A 16,088-nucleotide genomic window follows, 5' to 3' on the forward strand; every position below is an offset into this window, starting at 1 on the left:
TTTATTTTATCATCATCCCCTTTGTTGTTTCTGGTCTGTTGTTATGAATCATTGCAAGAATAAGTTGAATGGTTTTTTTTCTAAAATAAGTAAATAACAAGAATAGTGAACTCCAAGGAAAATTCAAATCAAAGACATTTTCAAATAAACGAATTACCCATAAAATCGTAACGATATAATGCATTAAATTGAAAACATGAATCGCATAAAAAATAAACGATCAAGAACAACAGACCACATCAACAACCAACACCAAATCCGAAAAAAAAAACGAAATACAAAGAGAATCACAACGAACAACACTTAGAACAGGCTTACACTACATTGGGATCGATCCAGTTTTCCGTCCGCACAAACCTCTCTCATTGTCTAAATTTCAAGTCATTATAGGCATTGAAAAACACAAAACAAACTGCCGTATGTGCAACGAAGCAATAAGTCTCTTCCATTTTGTGAAAAAAACATATTGGAGCTAGTGTACCATTTGATCGTTATCAAATCAGCTTCAGTGCACGCTACACAATTATTGTGCTGCATAGACGTTTTTATCTGACCCTGGATGCCAAAAAGTAGTAGTAACCATATTTTTTTGCTGTCATGCAATGAATTAATAGAGACCGACGAATCTGATTTTTTTTCAATTTATTAGATAGTCATGCATTATTTTTGAAAAGAGATCTGAACACTTCATGTAACCTTAAAATATGCATGGCGCATAGCACTGTTCAATTTTATATCTATTATACACTATACAGTACATGTTTACTTAAACAAATAGTTTATGGTCATCCCTGAGTAATTTCGAACTACAGTGGTAACATGACATTGACCGTTTCCTGCTGTTCTGCACTTCGCGCGTAATAGCGTCACTCAAAACAATAGCTGGTCCAACTTTCATCCCCATGCCTCTGGTCATGTGGTCTGTGGACAAAAATTGAAGTGACATTCCGGTAACATTGTGCTGTCTGAATTTCTAAAACAAAAAGGTAACATTAAATGAAGATGATTATATTTTAAATTAGGTAAAATATTACGGATTTTTTAAAAATTTTATATATAAGGTAAACCTGTAGTCATTATTGTAATGTTTAATGTTTTTGTTCGGTGTTCCGCGCAAGGTATTTACAATATCATTATTTTTCACATTGAATAGGAAAACGTCGCATTTCATTTCTATATTGCCTCTCTGTCGAAGTGTTTAATTAGTGTATTCAAATTTAGCAGACGATCGTAATCGCAACATTTCGTCTATTGCCATCAGTCATTTTCTTCACATCTCAAATGGAACATTAACTCTTCTTAAATTATAACAACTAGTTTTAACATGCATACTTCCATTAGTAACATGTTCATAATATTTTGGTTTTGAATTGTTACGTGACTAGAAGAAAGTATTAAAAAAAACATGTGATTTTCTTAGCGTTAAATATCATTATCATCCGGAAATAGAATTAGACACGAACTGATTACTAGTGAAGCTAGTTCAAATATTGTTCATCGCTGGTGAATTATGATCGATGATCCCAGAAACAAACAATACTTTTTATCCATAAATAAGTAATAAGTGATTCTACAGAATCGAATTCTGTCTAATACTGAGATGTACACTTCTCAAATGATAATCAATTTAAACTAAATGTGTTGTTAATAGACTCTGTGTTTCTGCATTCCTATAAAATTTGATATTAATGAGAGATGAGAATTAAATGAAAATAGATAACTAAACACATTACTACTTTCGAACAATAATTTCAGCTAAAAAGTGAATGAAAGTTATCTACGCTTACTGTATCGTTTAGATTAAATAGGAAGATGTTTACTCTACTTAGCAGAAGGGCAATGAAATCAATTACCAATAAAACAATTCCCATTTCCCAGTTGTAATCAATTAAAAATAACCTTATTAACAGAAGAAAGTACGTGTATGAAAATACGTAATAAAATAAAATACATGCTGTTTTGATGCGATATTCTTATAACACAAAAGAGATGATTTAGCAAATATTCTTTATACGTATATACGTGATGTCAGATATAGAATATAATGACTGCTGAGATGTATAAATTATAATGTGTGTCCAATTTACTCGTTAAACAGACGTCAGTCATTATGTTTATCCTGTAGGCGACTTTTTCATACGACTATTTTTTCTAATTGTTAATTTTCATTCATTGACTTAGTGGTCCCGTAGTGGAAGACTTCTCGCCCCGAGTGCGAGAAACCGTGGGTTATATCACCGGTCAGGTCAAACAAAGACTTTACGATTGGTATTTGCTATTTCTCCGCCAAGCACACGGTTTTTAGAAAGAACAAAGACAAGGCGAGTCCGAATCAGAACAATGTGTCTATGTCTTTTTGAGGACTGATATCTTGTGAACTAGTACGTTCAACTCAGCATATCGATTTAGTAAAACTTTGAATTTTTGAAATACTAAGGCTTATCAACATCAGGACAGATTACCGAAGCTGTATTTGGCAAAACTTTTAGGAATATTTGGTCCTCGATGCTCTTCATCATCGTACTTTATGTGGCCTTTTTAACTTTTGTTTTTTCGAGCTTCACTGATGTCACGGATGAGTCTTTTGTAGGAGAAATGCGCGTCTCGCGTAACTGATACAAAATTTTAATCCTGGTATTTATAATAAATTAATTTAGATCAAAAGGCGGTTGATATTACATCACATGAACATGTTCTCGTCTTGATATGTACGTAATATTTGCCAAGATGTAAAATCCAACCTATCATCACCAATTCTTCTTTTTTAAATTACAAACTGCATTTAAATTATACATACCTCGGAATATGGGCTGCATCCATCCAGACGTTTAATGAAACTGTAAACTTGATCGACGCTCCAATGTTCTAAGTTGTCTTTAAAGCAGGAGCATTTCTCTGGAATACTTAGTTTTTGCTTCTCACTGTCTGTTTTATTAATCCATACATTTTTCAACTTTTTATGTTTAGAAACAGTTTCTGGATTGTTTACCCGATCGTTTCGATTGTTTTTATAGTTTGTAATTTTATTTTTGTTAAGATCGGTAAAAGTGGAATTTTTAAGATGATGATATTTTGTCTTTTTCATAGAAAGATCAAGTGGTGTATCCCATTCGTTAGAGCTAAGTTTCATGTTAGAACACAATGAGTCAGGCATAACTGAATGAGCTGGTTTTATGGTTAGACAAGATGATGTTGTATCTGTTGATGATGATGTACATTTTGAATCTATTGATTTCTCGTGGAAATATTTTGGGTCGGGAAACGAATCCTTTCCGTTCCACATATTAGGCACAGTTGGTAACTTTTGAATATCAAAAGATGGCGGAGATGTGGCTAAATACGGAGACAGCATCGGAGACGAAGTTGGAGTTATAAGACTTCGTGGATATGATTCGTGGTCTGGTTTTCTTGCAGGTCCTAGCAGTGGTGGATATGGTGACATGAAAGACGAAGTTGGTATACTCATTCCTTCCAAATGTCTCGGTAATTGGAAAAACGGGAAGTATGGATTCCTAAAATTATAAAAACAGATAAAAGAATGTTGTACAAAATCAACCGAGCTAATAAGTAGGGAAGAGATATTTTAAAAATCATTAATAAATGTCCTTTTCTCCTACGTTATGAAAAAAAATGAAATGAATGTTGGATCCCAATCCTATCCGGTATCATACATTGGATCGCAATCCTATCCGGAATCATACAATGTACAAATTCAAAATGTGGGAAGTGAGAAATGGTTGAATATAACGGCACACTTAGTGCGAGTGAATAGAAGTTCGTTTTTAAAGAGAAGATATTAAGGGGTTTAATAGACAACCATTATATAGTTGAAAAAAAACGACAAAAAGGCAAAACAACAGTCTAAAATCGCCACGGAATAAACCACCTATTCAGCAATACGAATTAAATACACGAAACCGAGATTTATTTTGGTACATCAGAAGGGTAAGCAGTTTTAGCTCAACTAATGACATCCCGCGTCGGATTCTTCTGTTAAAATACGTACAAAAGCAGATTTTGGAATGATATTTTACACAAACATATCACATATAAAATGTTATCGTATTTGTTTCAATCACTGCAAAGTGAAATAGATTTCCTTACATACACTTGTTGCAATATACGCATTTTTAAAATTCTGTAGAATTTACTATTATACATACCACGAAGTAGACGAGTGTGATGCCTCAAGTCTTCGCATATAATCGTCATAGCTATTTTGAAGTGGTGATCTCGTTCTGGGGTCACCATTCATTCGAGGAACGGTAGCTGACAAATTTATCAGTGAATTTTTGTCATCTTTTGTAGAAATCGTAAGCGTTAAATTAGGATCTTTGTTGATCTGGTTTTTAGATGTATCCATACGTGAATCCAATCTGTTTTCCATGTTTGCGATTGGTGTCTTCATCGACGATTCTTCTTTGATACTTGTTGGTTCTTTTTTCTTTAATAAATTAGTTTTAATCTTCTGTTGGACAGTGTTATCTTGTTGACAGAAAGCCCTAGCATCATTTGACTTTCTATTGCAATCTTTTGACATTTCCTTATTTGATATTTTATCTATTTTCCTTTTTTTCTGTTGACAAAAGTTATTGTCTGTATCTTTTTCAGAATCGATTTTTGGTCCTGTTACTGTTGGAATGTTGTTTAATATTGTGTCGACTTTCTTCACATGCTTTGTTGAGCGTTTTCGCTTTCGTTTGTTCGGTACTTTGGTAGGATTGGAATCCATCACATCTTTAATATCTTTGTTGTCGGTGCTAACACTAACAACAGAGTCAATAGTTTTTGAAGAATTATCAGAGATCAGTTCAGGGTCCGTTGCATTTACGACGTCGTCTTTCTGTTCATGTTCACAATGGTTGTAGTGGTTTGATTCTTTCTGAGAATCTTTTGAAAAGTTAGTTTGTTGCTGTGGTTCTTGGTGGTTGTCTTCTGTAAAGCTGGTGTGTTGTTTTGGTTCTTGCAATGTAATCTTGGTGTCTGAATCCTGTCTGGACATTTGGCAAACATTTTTCAAAGGCAATGCCAATACAATTCTCTTGGATGGTGGGACTCCTGTATCGTCGACAGTGCTGTCAAGGTCTTTAGTAACATGTAATGGAGTCAGTGATTGAGATGGCGAAGCTGGAAGGATCGTCTGTTTAGCTTGAAACCCAATGATTTGTGGTTCAAGTGTTGGTGGCTCTTCGTCATCTGAAATCAAGTGAATATTATAAAAGGTTAGTTATTGGAACTGAGCTCTGAAGTCTCATAATGTTTCATGTGTTGATATATTATTAATCTAAAAGTTATATCTTGGTTATATTTTGTTTGTATTCAATTCCTCAAACAACTATATGTTAATATGACAGTTAAGTTTATCATTACTCCGATTAAGTTTAAGAAATACACAAAAAGGTATATTCAAACTCATTTGGCGAAAAAAAAAGACTTACAATGGGCGACCAAGGCAAAAACGAAAACCTAAACAAGTTATGATATCAGGTGGTTCGGAAGGGATAAAAGGTGGCCCGGAAGGGAAATTGAAATGGTGGAAATGTTAACATCCAATGGAAAACAAGTCGGCAAAAATCTATCACAACCCTTCATGACAAAGGTAGCTTGAATAGTTTTTTTGAGAAAACTTGTATAGCATACGGCTCTTATGAATAATATATAACGGCTGTTAAACAGCGCGTGGACACCTAATCTTTTAGATTTACAACGACGTGTTTACTGTGCAGCAGGGCAGAAGCGTATGTGTATGTGTGCGACATATAATATAAAATATTATCAAATTGCTTTCACTCATTGATTTCTCAGAAGTACCGTGGAAATAAGAAAGCGTTTTAACATCTGTCTTTTTCTACTAACTTTGATTATAAAGACAATAATGTTTACTTTGTACTTAATCTATACACCAATAGATCTATAAACCGTAATGGTGAAAACTCTTGATGTGTATTGATCTTTTTACTACAGTAACGTGCAATATTCGATACTTTGTTATTTATGGTCGATTTATACATTTAACCCTGTTCTTTATGATTAAATACTATCAAAGTGCAATCTTGTTAAATGGTTACCCTGTAGCAAATTGTACCTTTGGATTATCTATTCGTATAAATGTATGCTTTTGTGTTTATGCGTGTTTGCTTTTGCTTGTGTCGAATATCCGAATAAATTCAAAGCCGATAACTTGTTTAACTGCAGAAATATACATGTACTGTAAAACTCCAGAATACAGATTTAACAGTACTCCTAAGAAATATCTAGTATATTTTACTATAGATCCTAAAGAGGCGGAAGTTACTATAAGAATAGTCAACATATGTCGAAAACGAACTGATAATTCCATGACGAAAAAAGAATAGAAGACAAACAACAGACAATAGAAAAGAATAATCTGTCTCATGTTACGAATGTCCCGGCTCAGGCTTACTTATAATGTGTGAAAATATTGGACGGACGGATTGACAGACGAAAGAACAAATGGAAAGACGGACCGAAAGAAAAAAGGACATACGGGAGAAAGGAATGAAGGACAGAAAACAAATGAATGGTCAAGGGTAACACTTAATACCCCCTAGCGGCGACGGCATAAAAAAACAACAAAGATTCTATGAATTGAGCAACACGAACCCGATCAAAAACCTGGGGTGAGCTATAAGTCAAACTTAAATACCTGAACTGTATAAATCCTGGTCGATAGGCCTTGGGCCTGTTATATTTTCTGGCTGTTGACATACACCGTCCGGCATTGCATCGCTGTCACAATCCATTCTTTGTTGGGGACTTTCAACTCCGTCTGCGCAATGAGAAAACTCCTCTGTTTTATTCATTTCTACTTTTTGACCTGTAACATTGCTGTCGTCGTGACTAGATTCCATAAGTGTTTTCGATATGCTATTAAAATGAAGTAAAATATCATGAGTTTTTAACAATAGTGTATTATAATTTGTTAGTTTTGAAGTTTTTTAAATGTCGCATTCTATAAAGACTTTAATATGAGATAACAGTAGAGATAAAAACGATAATTTATCAGGTTTCACACTGTAAACTTAACGCATCAATACAGATAAATTATACAATACAATAAAAATAAATGCAAATAAGGTCATTTGTTATACATCATTGTTTGTTGTCAGTGCCCTCAAGATTTGCAAAATATTCAAACTTTTCAAGCAAAATTATCATGCGGAAAATAAAATTTCTTCCGTAATGAACATAAATTTAGACCAAAGGAAATATTTACGGAAAATCGAGGTTAAATGTGTTGTACTTTCATATATTAGATCATTTTTATCATTTCAATGAACAACGTAGATTATTCATTTGTTTTTCAGGGCAACAAAAATATGTATTTCCTTCCGTATATTTTAAATTTGATAAATGACGACAAATTCGTCATTCGTTGATACTTTGCAATTTAATAAAACGATTGGTACGTTGGAAGTGCCTGCGTTCAAATGAATATTATGTAAGTCGAGTGTGAGATCGTGCTCCGTCAATTAACATTCTTTTTCATTTACGTATCTGCATCAACACATAAACGACAGAAACAAATTAAATGCCTTGCGTTTTTTTTATCAAACTGTCTTGGGAAGTGCAAATAACTGCATGACAAATCTTTCTGCTAAATCGAGCAGGTATTTTTTTTCATTTTGAATTTCATCATGCAGTGCACAACATATTATACAACATTATTAATTGCATCAATAAGTATTTCACCATACCTCTGAGCGCCATCACAAAGGACTAATTGTTCTGGTACTTCTCCATGTTGTTTTTCAGACAAACCATTGTGATGGTTAATATCAGGAATATCAGCATCAACATTTGATTCACGTAGTTTGATAGTATTATCTTTTCCCGCATTTTCTGTCGTTTGAAATTCGGATTCTGTCTGATCGCTGTAACCACTATCTCTATATCGTTTGTTTATTTTGCCTGAAGATTTTTCGCTGTTGTCACAGTTTTTATCTTCGGATTCCTTATTTTGAATAAATTCAGATCCAATATTGTCATCCTGTTTGTTTTCTGTAAAATTATTAATACTTTTTTCGTTGCATGAATCTTTCGCTATCGTTGCATTCGCATTTTCTTTTTGGAACTCGTTTTCGGAGTAATAATTTTCTATTGTTTCGTCTGTTTCATTGCCGTCGTGGCTCTCGTCAGTATAGTCTGGACTGACCTTAGATTCCACATCTTTCCCTACATCATGTTTATTATCTATGTCGTTTTCGCTGATATGTATTTCATTCAGATGACCAGGAATGTCAACAAGCACGGGTTGGTTGACCACTGATTTGGCCTTTCGTCGTCTCCCCTTTCCTCGTCGTTTCGTTTTGACCTCCTTGCATTGCACGGTCTTTGATTCATTGTTCTGAAAGGATAAAAATACATACGATAAATGAATGAAACAATCTGCAGATTACGATTTTATTTTTGATCATTTTGACACTTTTGTTTGTTACAATAATAAAAAGGACTACCGCGTGGAATATGTCAAAGATACAACAATCCAAACCGACCAAAGAAAACTACTTCAAAATGAAAAGTGTTGTTAAACAGGCTTGTTTTCGCCTATTCAAGATTCATACTCGTGGCATCATTGAACTGATAGACATGATGCTAAAAACGGGATAAGACCTAACATACAACGATGCAGTTATATGTTGTTTCATTGATAGGTCTAGAATTGACCGTGACAATGACGATAAAAAAAAAAAACTAGGGTCTAAAGATAACATTATGTATTTAACATTTTTTTGATAATCATTTTTCACTATAAAAGCATTTCTTGAGCAAGGCAAAAAACAAACCAATTTTGTATGTTACAAGAATCACTAATGATTCGGCTAGAGCTTATTTTAAATTTGCAAACTATTGAAATATGACTGAGATCAACACAAGTTCGATCTTTATACCTGTGTGTTTCTACTGTTGATACAACACCTGTTTTGTATGATATCTTTGTGTAGGCATGCTGTTATTACGACTTGATAGTATAGCGATATCATCATGATCATACGACCAGGAAACCATAAGTATGCTTATGTTTCATGACTCTCAAACAACTTTTGAAGGTTTTAAGATTTAAGGTTCATTAGGGAGAAACCATTTAACTTCAAGAGGAAAGGGGTATGTTTTTTTTAGTCAGAATTAGTTTTCGTGCAAAACGCGAATATTTTCATTTAGTTTTCCAACGCTTTCAATCAATCGGGATTAGAATAAATTGTTTGTGTGGAAAAACTAGAACCCTACCCCTGGAAGTTAATTGTCGTTCCCTTGATTATAAACAAAGCAATAAATACAAGAAATAAAGTATCAGTGAACTCAAACATCGCTCTAGCATAATATGAAGTATCAATGACCACAGATCATAGAATAAAGTTATATTGACCACTAACAGAGGATAAACAACAAGTCACTAAATTCACAAATCAATTCAAATGTAGGATGATACAAAATATCCTTCTCTTCCGACATAAAAAGAAATAAGTTTCCCAGACTACATGTAAAGAGGATAATATAAATATCGCTGACCTCAAATAGGGGATGAAGTTAAGAGTCCCTGTCGACAGACAGATAAGTATCGCTGACCACAACATAAGATGAAATAAGTATCTCATATATATCTCAATGTTAAGACTAAAGAATGAAATGAAGTATCGCGGATCTCAAACAGGGGACGAAACTAAAATTCTTGTCGGCAAACAAGAGGATAATATAAAGTATCACGAACCTCAAACATGCAGGGGACGAAACTAAATATTCTTGCCAAAAAACAAGAGGATAATATAAAGTATCGCTGACCTCTAACAGGGGACGAAATTAATCGACAAACGGAGGATAAAATAATGTATCGCTGTCCTCTAACAGGGGACGAAATTAAGTATCATTATCGACAAACAGAGGACAAAAATTACCCCACCTCAAAATTAAGAATAAATAAGTACCCCTGACTACACATACAGAGGATAGAATAAATCATCGTTGAAACCAAGACATGAGATGAACTAAACTATCCCCGTGAATATATTGATCTGATACGATATATTACTGCATATCTAAAACAATTATTGTTAGTATTGCAGACTTATTGGAAGTTTGTGACTGTTTTTAATTAATTTTGTCATGACTGTGGCGAAGACAAAACAATGTTATGCAAATATTACGCCTGCTGTTTTAAATCTGAAAAAAGGAACATATGTGCCGCTGCATCTTATAATACAAAATTAAGGACACCCGAAAATATTTCAGAACTTTTTTTTAATCGAGTATTAATTTTCTTCAATACTATTTGATCTACAGCATCATGCCGAGTTTGTTAATAATGACATTAATTATTGGACTGTTTTATGCATCAGACGATAGCGTGACTTTCATATCGTACAAGGAATTTTCTCTTTATAAAGCGCTTTAACCCTATTAAAAGGCAAATTGAAGAATAAAGCCACGGCTCTGTTTGAGCGGTGTTAATAACCGTATAACCTTAAAATGACTATTATCGATTTATCATTGATAGTTACCACTATAGTAAATGGGAAAATTTCTATAATTACAGTTTCGTGGATAAACTAAACAAAGACAGAATGGTTTACTCTTGTAACTGTGTATGACGATCTGAATTGTTACGGCCCATGTATTAGAATAAGCACGTACACCAGATAGATTTAATAAATGATTAGGACGTTGGATTTAAGTAATTGCAAGCAGATAACCGGAACTTGATACAGATACAACAGTACTGACGACGATTATTCGAGAAACTTAATAATAAAAACGTGCCAACTATAAAAACAGATTTAACAAACATCTTCAGCCTACGCCACTTAAATATACATCTAGCACTCAAAATGTACGAATTTCGTTATATCGAACAAAAACTACTACTGACAAACAATTAATTAAAAGCTAAACAAAAAAAGAGACCATTTTCCGTCATTGAAATAAAAAACAAAATCTTCAAATGATTAATGCACTGAAGAATTCAGTTAAATAACGATTGCAAAATTGAGAAGATATTTAGTAGCGTGTAACTGTTTGATGAAAAGAAGGAGGATTTCCTGCGGATTTAGACAGAAACGGATGTCCCATAATGAAAAATCTTTACACGTACATGCATTCCTAAGTAACTGACTTCCTTAAGCGTCGTTTACTTTTATATCATTGAACGTGAGGGAATGATAACCAACGTTATAAAGCGTCACGATAACATTAATTAACTTCACCATTAATATAAATTAATCGTAAATTAGTTTCGAACGAGTTCGGTCAATAAACAAAGACATTCGTGACGCTAATACAATAGAATGTATGAAAAATACTGCGGCGATGCACGTCATCTATTAACTGTCCGTACTTGAGAAAAAAGAATATAACACCGATAATATCTGCTTCTACTGATCATCAAGACTACAGCTGTTGTATTGAATTAATGTACGATATTACAAATCCTTCTGGTAATAAATGTGGCGAAAAGACGAAGAACCGTTTGAGCACGTTTCTCTGACAAAAATAAACATTTAACACGTAAAGAGTTTTGATTATTTCTAAAGAGAAACCTTAGTTTTATAGTTATATCACTGATTTACCATGACTTGAAATGTGTGAATGACGCAAAATGAGCAATTATTTACGATTCTGTTTCTGCCTTGAACGTTATTCTAGTATGTTTTCAGTCTGGTAAAATAAATATAAATTGCAAATATGTAGCAATAAAAATCATTAATCTTTGTATTGATGAAATGAATATTCATTTTTGTCTAAACGATGATCGAATATGTATTAGTTTCATGTTTTCACAGACGAACGTTTTTTTATAAAACTTTAGTTAAATTTTCAGCTGTTGTCGTCACGTGTCAACTAATGTTCTAAGCACACAGACATGCGCGTTCAAGCATACAAAATTGACACGAGCAGTAGAGATTTTAGTGTTTTTGATTAGAACAATTATTTCATTATATACAGCTTAGCATTGATCGCTTAAACATCATTTTAACGATTTTGTAGGATGTCATGATACGTGAGAATATAATCTTTTGTTCTGTCTTGGGGGTTCCGTTCATACCTAGTCGTTAGTTAACCAATGATTTGTCGATATTTTATCAATAATCATTACGACAACTGTACACCCAGACACGCAAAACTCAAGTTTATACCTATTTTAGTAATAGAATAAACATTATTTGGAAGTTAGTCAGTGACTCGAGATATCTATTGATTATTACACTATAAACTAATATGCACGATTAAATAATTATGTTTTATTCGTTGCATCAAAAACAACTCCAAAGCATTTGTAAATGATATTTTATTAACTTGCCTTTTTTGTTGACAATGTGTAACAGTAGTAAGAGTGTTCTAGTTGACAATGAAGGGTTGGGATACATACCAACTCAGTTACATTTTGGCTTTCCGCAAGTTGACAGACGATTATACAGTTTTGCGACAAATGATAGAAATCGTGTTTTTATTATCCTAGAGAAAAATGTAATTTAAAGTATTGAATGCTTTTTTTGATAATTCTATAGGGTTGACCGTGCCGCGCGCATTTTTAGAATGATGTGCATCCTCATACAAAATATAATTCAGTCAACCGTCTTTTATACACCAATATAAATTTACAAAAAGGAGCATTCGATTCTTAGATTAATGAAAGACTTTAAGTCATTGCAAGTTGTGATACTGAATTCAAATGATTGTTTGGTCGTAACAGTTGCATTGTGGGTAATGTCGTTCTCGTGTCGGACTCGATTCTGCTAGTTCTGGAAATTTTGTCATGTGGCTTCAACCAACCGGAAGAAATGTATCACGATTTTATATTTTGAATTGCCGGAGATGTTTTTTTTTTATTACAAATGTTGTTTAATAATTGCTTTGAACTTGAACCAGAAATTGGATGTTTTTACACCCGGAAATCTCAACAATTCATTTCTATTGGTTTAGTTGTAGCATTACACTTTCGAATGTGTATATATATATATATATATATAGGTTCCTTTTTTCCTAGAAACCATTCAATCTACTACATACATATAGTGCCATAATAAATGTAGACGCGTTTACGGAAAAGCGTTACATGACGTACGCAACGTATTGAAATCGTTAAGCAGATGATATACTTTAGATAAATAATTTTGACAAGGAACGAATTGATATACTTCAATTTTTGTTTCTAGGTAACCAAAACAAAATTTCCGTATAATCTATATTACATTCAGATAATATTGTCGTGAGGAATTAAAAGTCTACCCATATGTTTTCCGCAACATTTGCACAGAAAATCGTAAAGAGAAGCGTTTATCGACTTGCCCGTAATTATGTCTGCTGAAACAATTCTAATACAGCGTACATTGTATAATGACTTCAATCTGTTGCGAAGTCATACTACGAAGATCGCATTTCATTTACGTTGCCGACAAGAGCAGCGACCCTTTGCAAACTTCTTTTAATTTCAAAATCTTTCCGTATGCAGAATTTGCTTAAGAAATGCTTGGATAAATGCCAGTGAAATCGTGATAAATTAATCAATATATACTTTTCTAAACTCAATAAGTTTTATTGCTATCGTCTTTCGTCTATTTTATTTATTTTAAATAACAATGCCGCCACATCTTTTCGTGCTTAATCTATTTCCGACTTTGAAATAAAGGTCTCATTTATGTATTTAATTATTTATGTAACGCCCATCGGTTACGGAGAAGCACACAAAAGCCATAAACTGTATTTTACGATAACGCTTTGTTATCGCATGCACAGCTAATCAACCTTAGCCAGGAAATATCGCGTGCAAGAGTAAGGCGTCTTATACAAGAAAATGTACTAAATAAATTCTCCCATGAAAAATTATTAATGTGGTGTTATGAATACGACGTATCAAATCTGGTAATGCGATTATAAATAAATTTTACATTTTTCTCTTGAAAAGCGGATATCCTGACGCAAATGGTTTAAAACATGTACAATCGTAAATTTTAAATGACTTTTAAAATGTGACCATTTTACTACGCACATAGATCAAATGATAACAATTCATACATGAAATATATAATATATAGAAGTCTGCATGCTAAGCGAAAGGGAGTTATATCATTGTTCGCAGTATTATCGCATCCTCGCCTTGTTTTCCAAACACTACGAACATAAAAACAGAAATAACAAAAAGTAATTTATTGAATAAACGTGACAAAATTTATCCTGTTTAGAAAAATAATCTATATTTTTAGTGCAAGATGTCGGCCTTTAACACGCATATTACATATGCTTCAAATAGGGATCAATAATGACGGATGACGGACGTACGTTAATAAATGATTCGAAAGATAAAACTCTGTCGACATGAAACAAAACCCTACTTTTAATCTTCTTTCCCGTTCGTGACAAGCATTTTCGATTACAAAATTAGGATTAATCTTATACATACTCGCTATCTCGTCGATAACAAAAATATGTTCTCGGTTCAATATCGTAATCCCACACAAAGAAAAGAAAGGATAAATATTTAGTCGATAAAAGATAAAAGTATTTACAATTGTCTAAACTTTTCTTTGTTTACTTTTCCTGACAATAAACACGTACACACACTTATTATCGCCTTCACCTATACCAATATTGTATTCATTTCCGTACTGACGGAATATTATATAAAGTGTGTAGACAGATAAATATAACAATATTAATTAGTTTATACTTACACCGCTGTCTGTCGTAACTTTCATATAACCCTTTGAAAGAAGTAATTTAATGCTTTTTCCTTGGTGTCGGATTGAACGTTTCCAGTCTTTTGCCGTTTCCCTCCCGCTGACATATTGAAACTCATTTGGTGTCAACCACGAACCTTGAAAATGTATACATGGTCCTTTACTTCCTTGCCACAATTTATCAAGTGTTAATGTAGCCGTATTTGTTCCGCACTGTACATCTAAAACTGTCTCTCCATCTTCAATACAAGTCACAATATAATCTTCAGCATCAGAAACATTCACTTCTTCATTAATAGAATATTTTCCCGCCCTGTGCTTTCGTCTTCTCTTCATTGCTAATTCACTTTTCAATTCAATGTTCTCTGTACCTTCAGTTTTCTTTTTTCTCTTTTCCGTAAATGACTTCGCCTTCATAATATTTACATTGAAGTCGATTCCGTAGACAAATTGTAATATGATCCTTCAATGATCTTGCGTAAAATATAGCATAATCTCTAATTACTTTATTTTACGCAAATGTTCAACACACGCAAATCATGAATCTGTAACTTACTGGAGATGGCCTCTTTGACATTTACATGTGTTGTATATATTTTCGTAGCGTCTCTTTTCCTCGTGTCTCCCAGTGCTGTTTAAATACGAACTCACTCCGCCTGTATATACAACAAAAGTGGCTTAGAAAGATTAAAATTGGGTCGTCATAAACCGCCAGTTAATGATATGCGATGATTAAACAAGGAACAAAACTCTAAATTGAGATGATATATACAAGCACAAACATCCTGCAGGCTTTTAATCGTCGTTAACGCATTGATTATCAATAAAAATAATTCACACTAACGCTAGCTTATCGCTCATGTCCAGAAAACTTTGAATAATGCACGCACCAATACAGAATACATTTATATCCTGTACAAACAAAGCGACATGTACACGTGTAACATATTAAAAAGTTGGAAAAATCTATGAAATCTAAAACCAATCGTGTGATTGTTTAGGCAGAAAACCGTATCCGTTCTGCGTGAGTTACGGAAAAAATCTCTTATAAGTAATATGAAATAGTTCGTGTTAAGTTTTATCATCAATTGCCTATGTAATGTACAATGTTCAACAAATAGTCATAAAACGAAAGTATTTAAAATCGTATTTCTATTTGAAAACGTTTTTGCGGATATTATCTGTATGTATAATTCGTGGTTCAGTCGGCATTCTATTTGTAATCTCCTACTGATTATTTAAGTAGACAATATCGCTTTCTTTCGTGTCGATTCTTTTGTTGTTAGAACCGTTTTTCTGATTATTTCTAAATCAATAAAAACTCACAATTCTAGCTCCATGTCGCGCCGGTATTTGTTATTCAATCCTCTGACGGAAAAACATTCACTTAAAATTTAT

General features: G+C 33.2%; 1 protein-coding gene across 1 annotated transcript; it reads right to left on the reverse strand.

Annotated features, from left to right (window-relative positions):
• Positions 1-629: 629 nt before the first annotated feature.
• LOC143045886 (uncharacterized) lies at positions 630-15,886 on the reverse strand. The gene is made up of 6 exons (XM_076218708.1): positions 14,685-15,886; positions 7,719-8,368; positions 6,668-6,888; positions 4,164-5,196; positions 2,798-3,512; positions 630-973 (listed from the first exon to the last, which is right to left on the reverse strand). The coding sequence occupies exons 1-6, from the start codon at positions 15,105-15,107 to the stop codon at positions 767-769; spliced, it is 3,249 nt and encodes a 1,082-aa protein (XP_076074823.1). The 5' UTR covers positions 15,108-15,886; the 3' UTR covers positions 630-766.
• Positions 15,887-16,088: the final 202 nt, after the last annotated feature.

Source organism: Mytilus galloprovincialis, chromosome 9 (genome assembly GCF_965363235.1).
Source record: "Mytilus galloprovincialis chromosome 9, xbMytGall1.hap1.1, whole genome shotgun sequence".
NCBI lineage: Eukaryota > Metazoa > Mollusca > Bivalvia > Mytilida > Mytilidae > Mytilus > Mytilus galloprovincialis.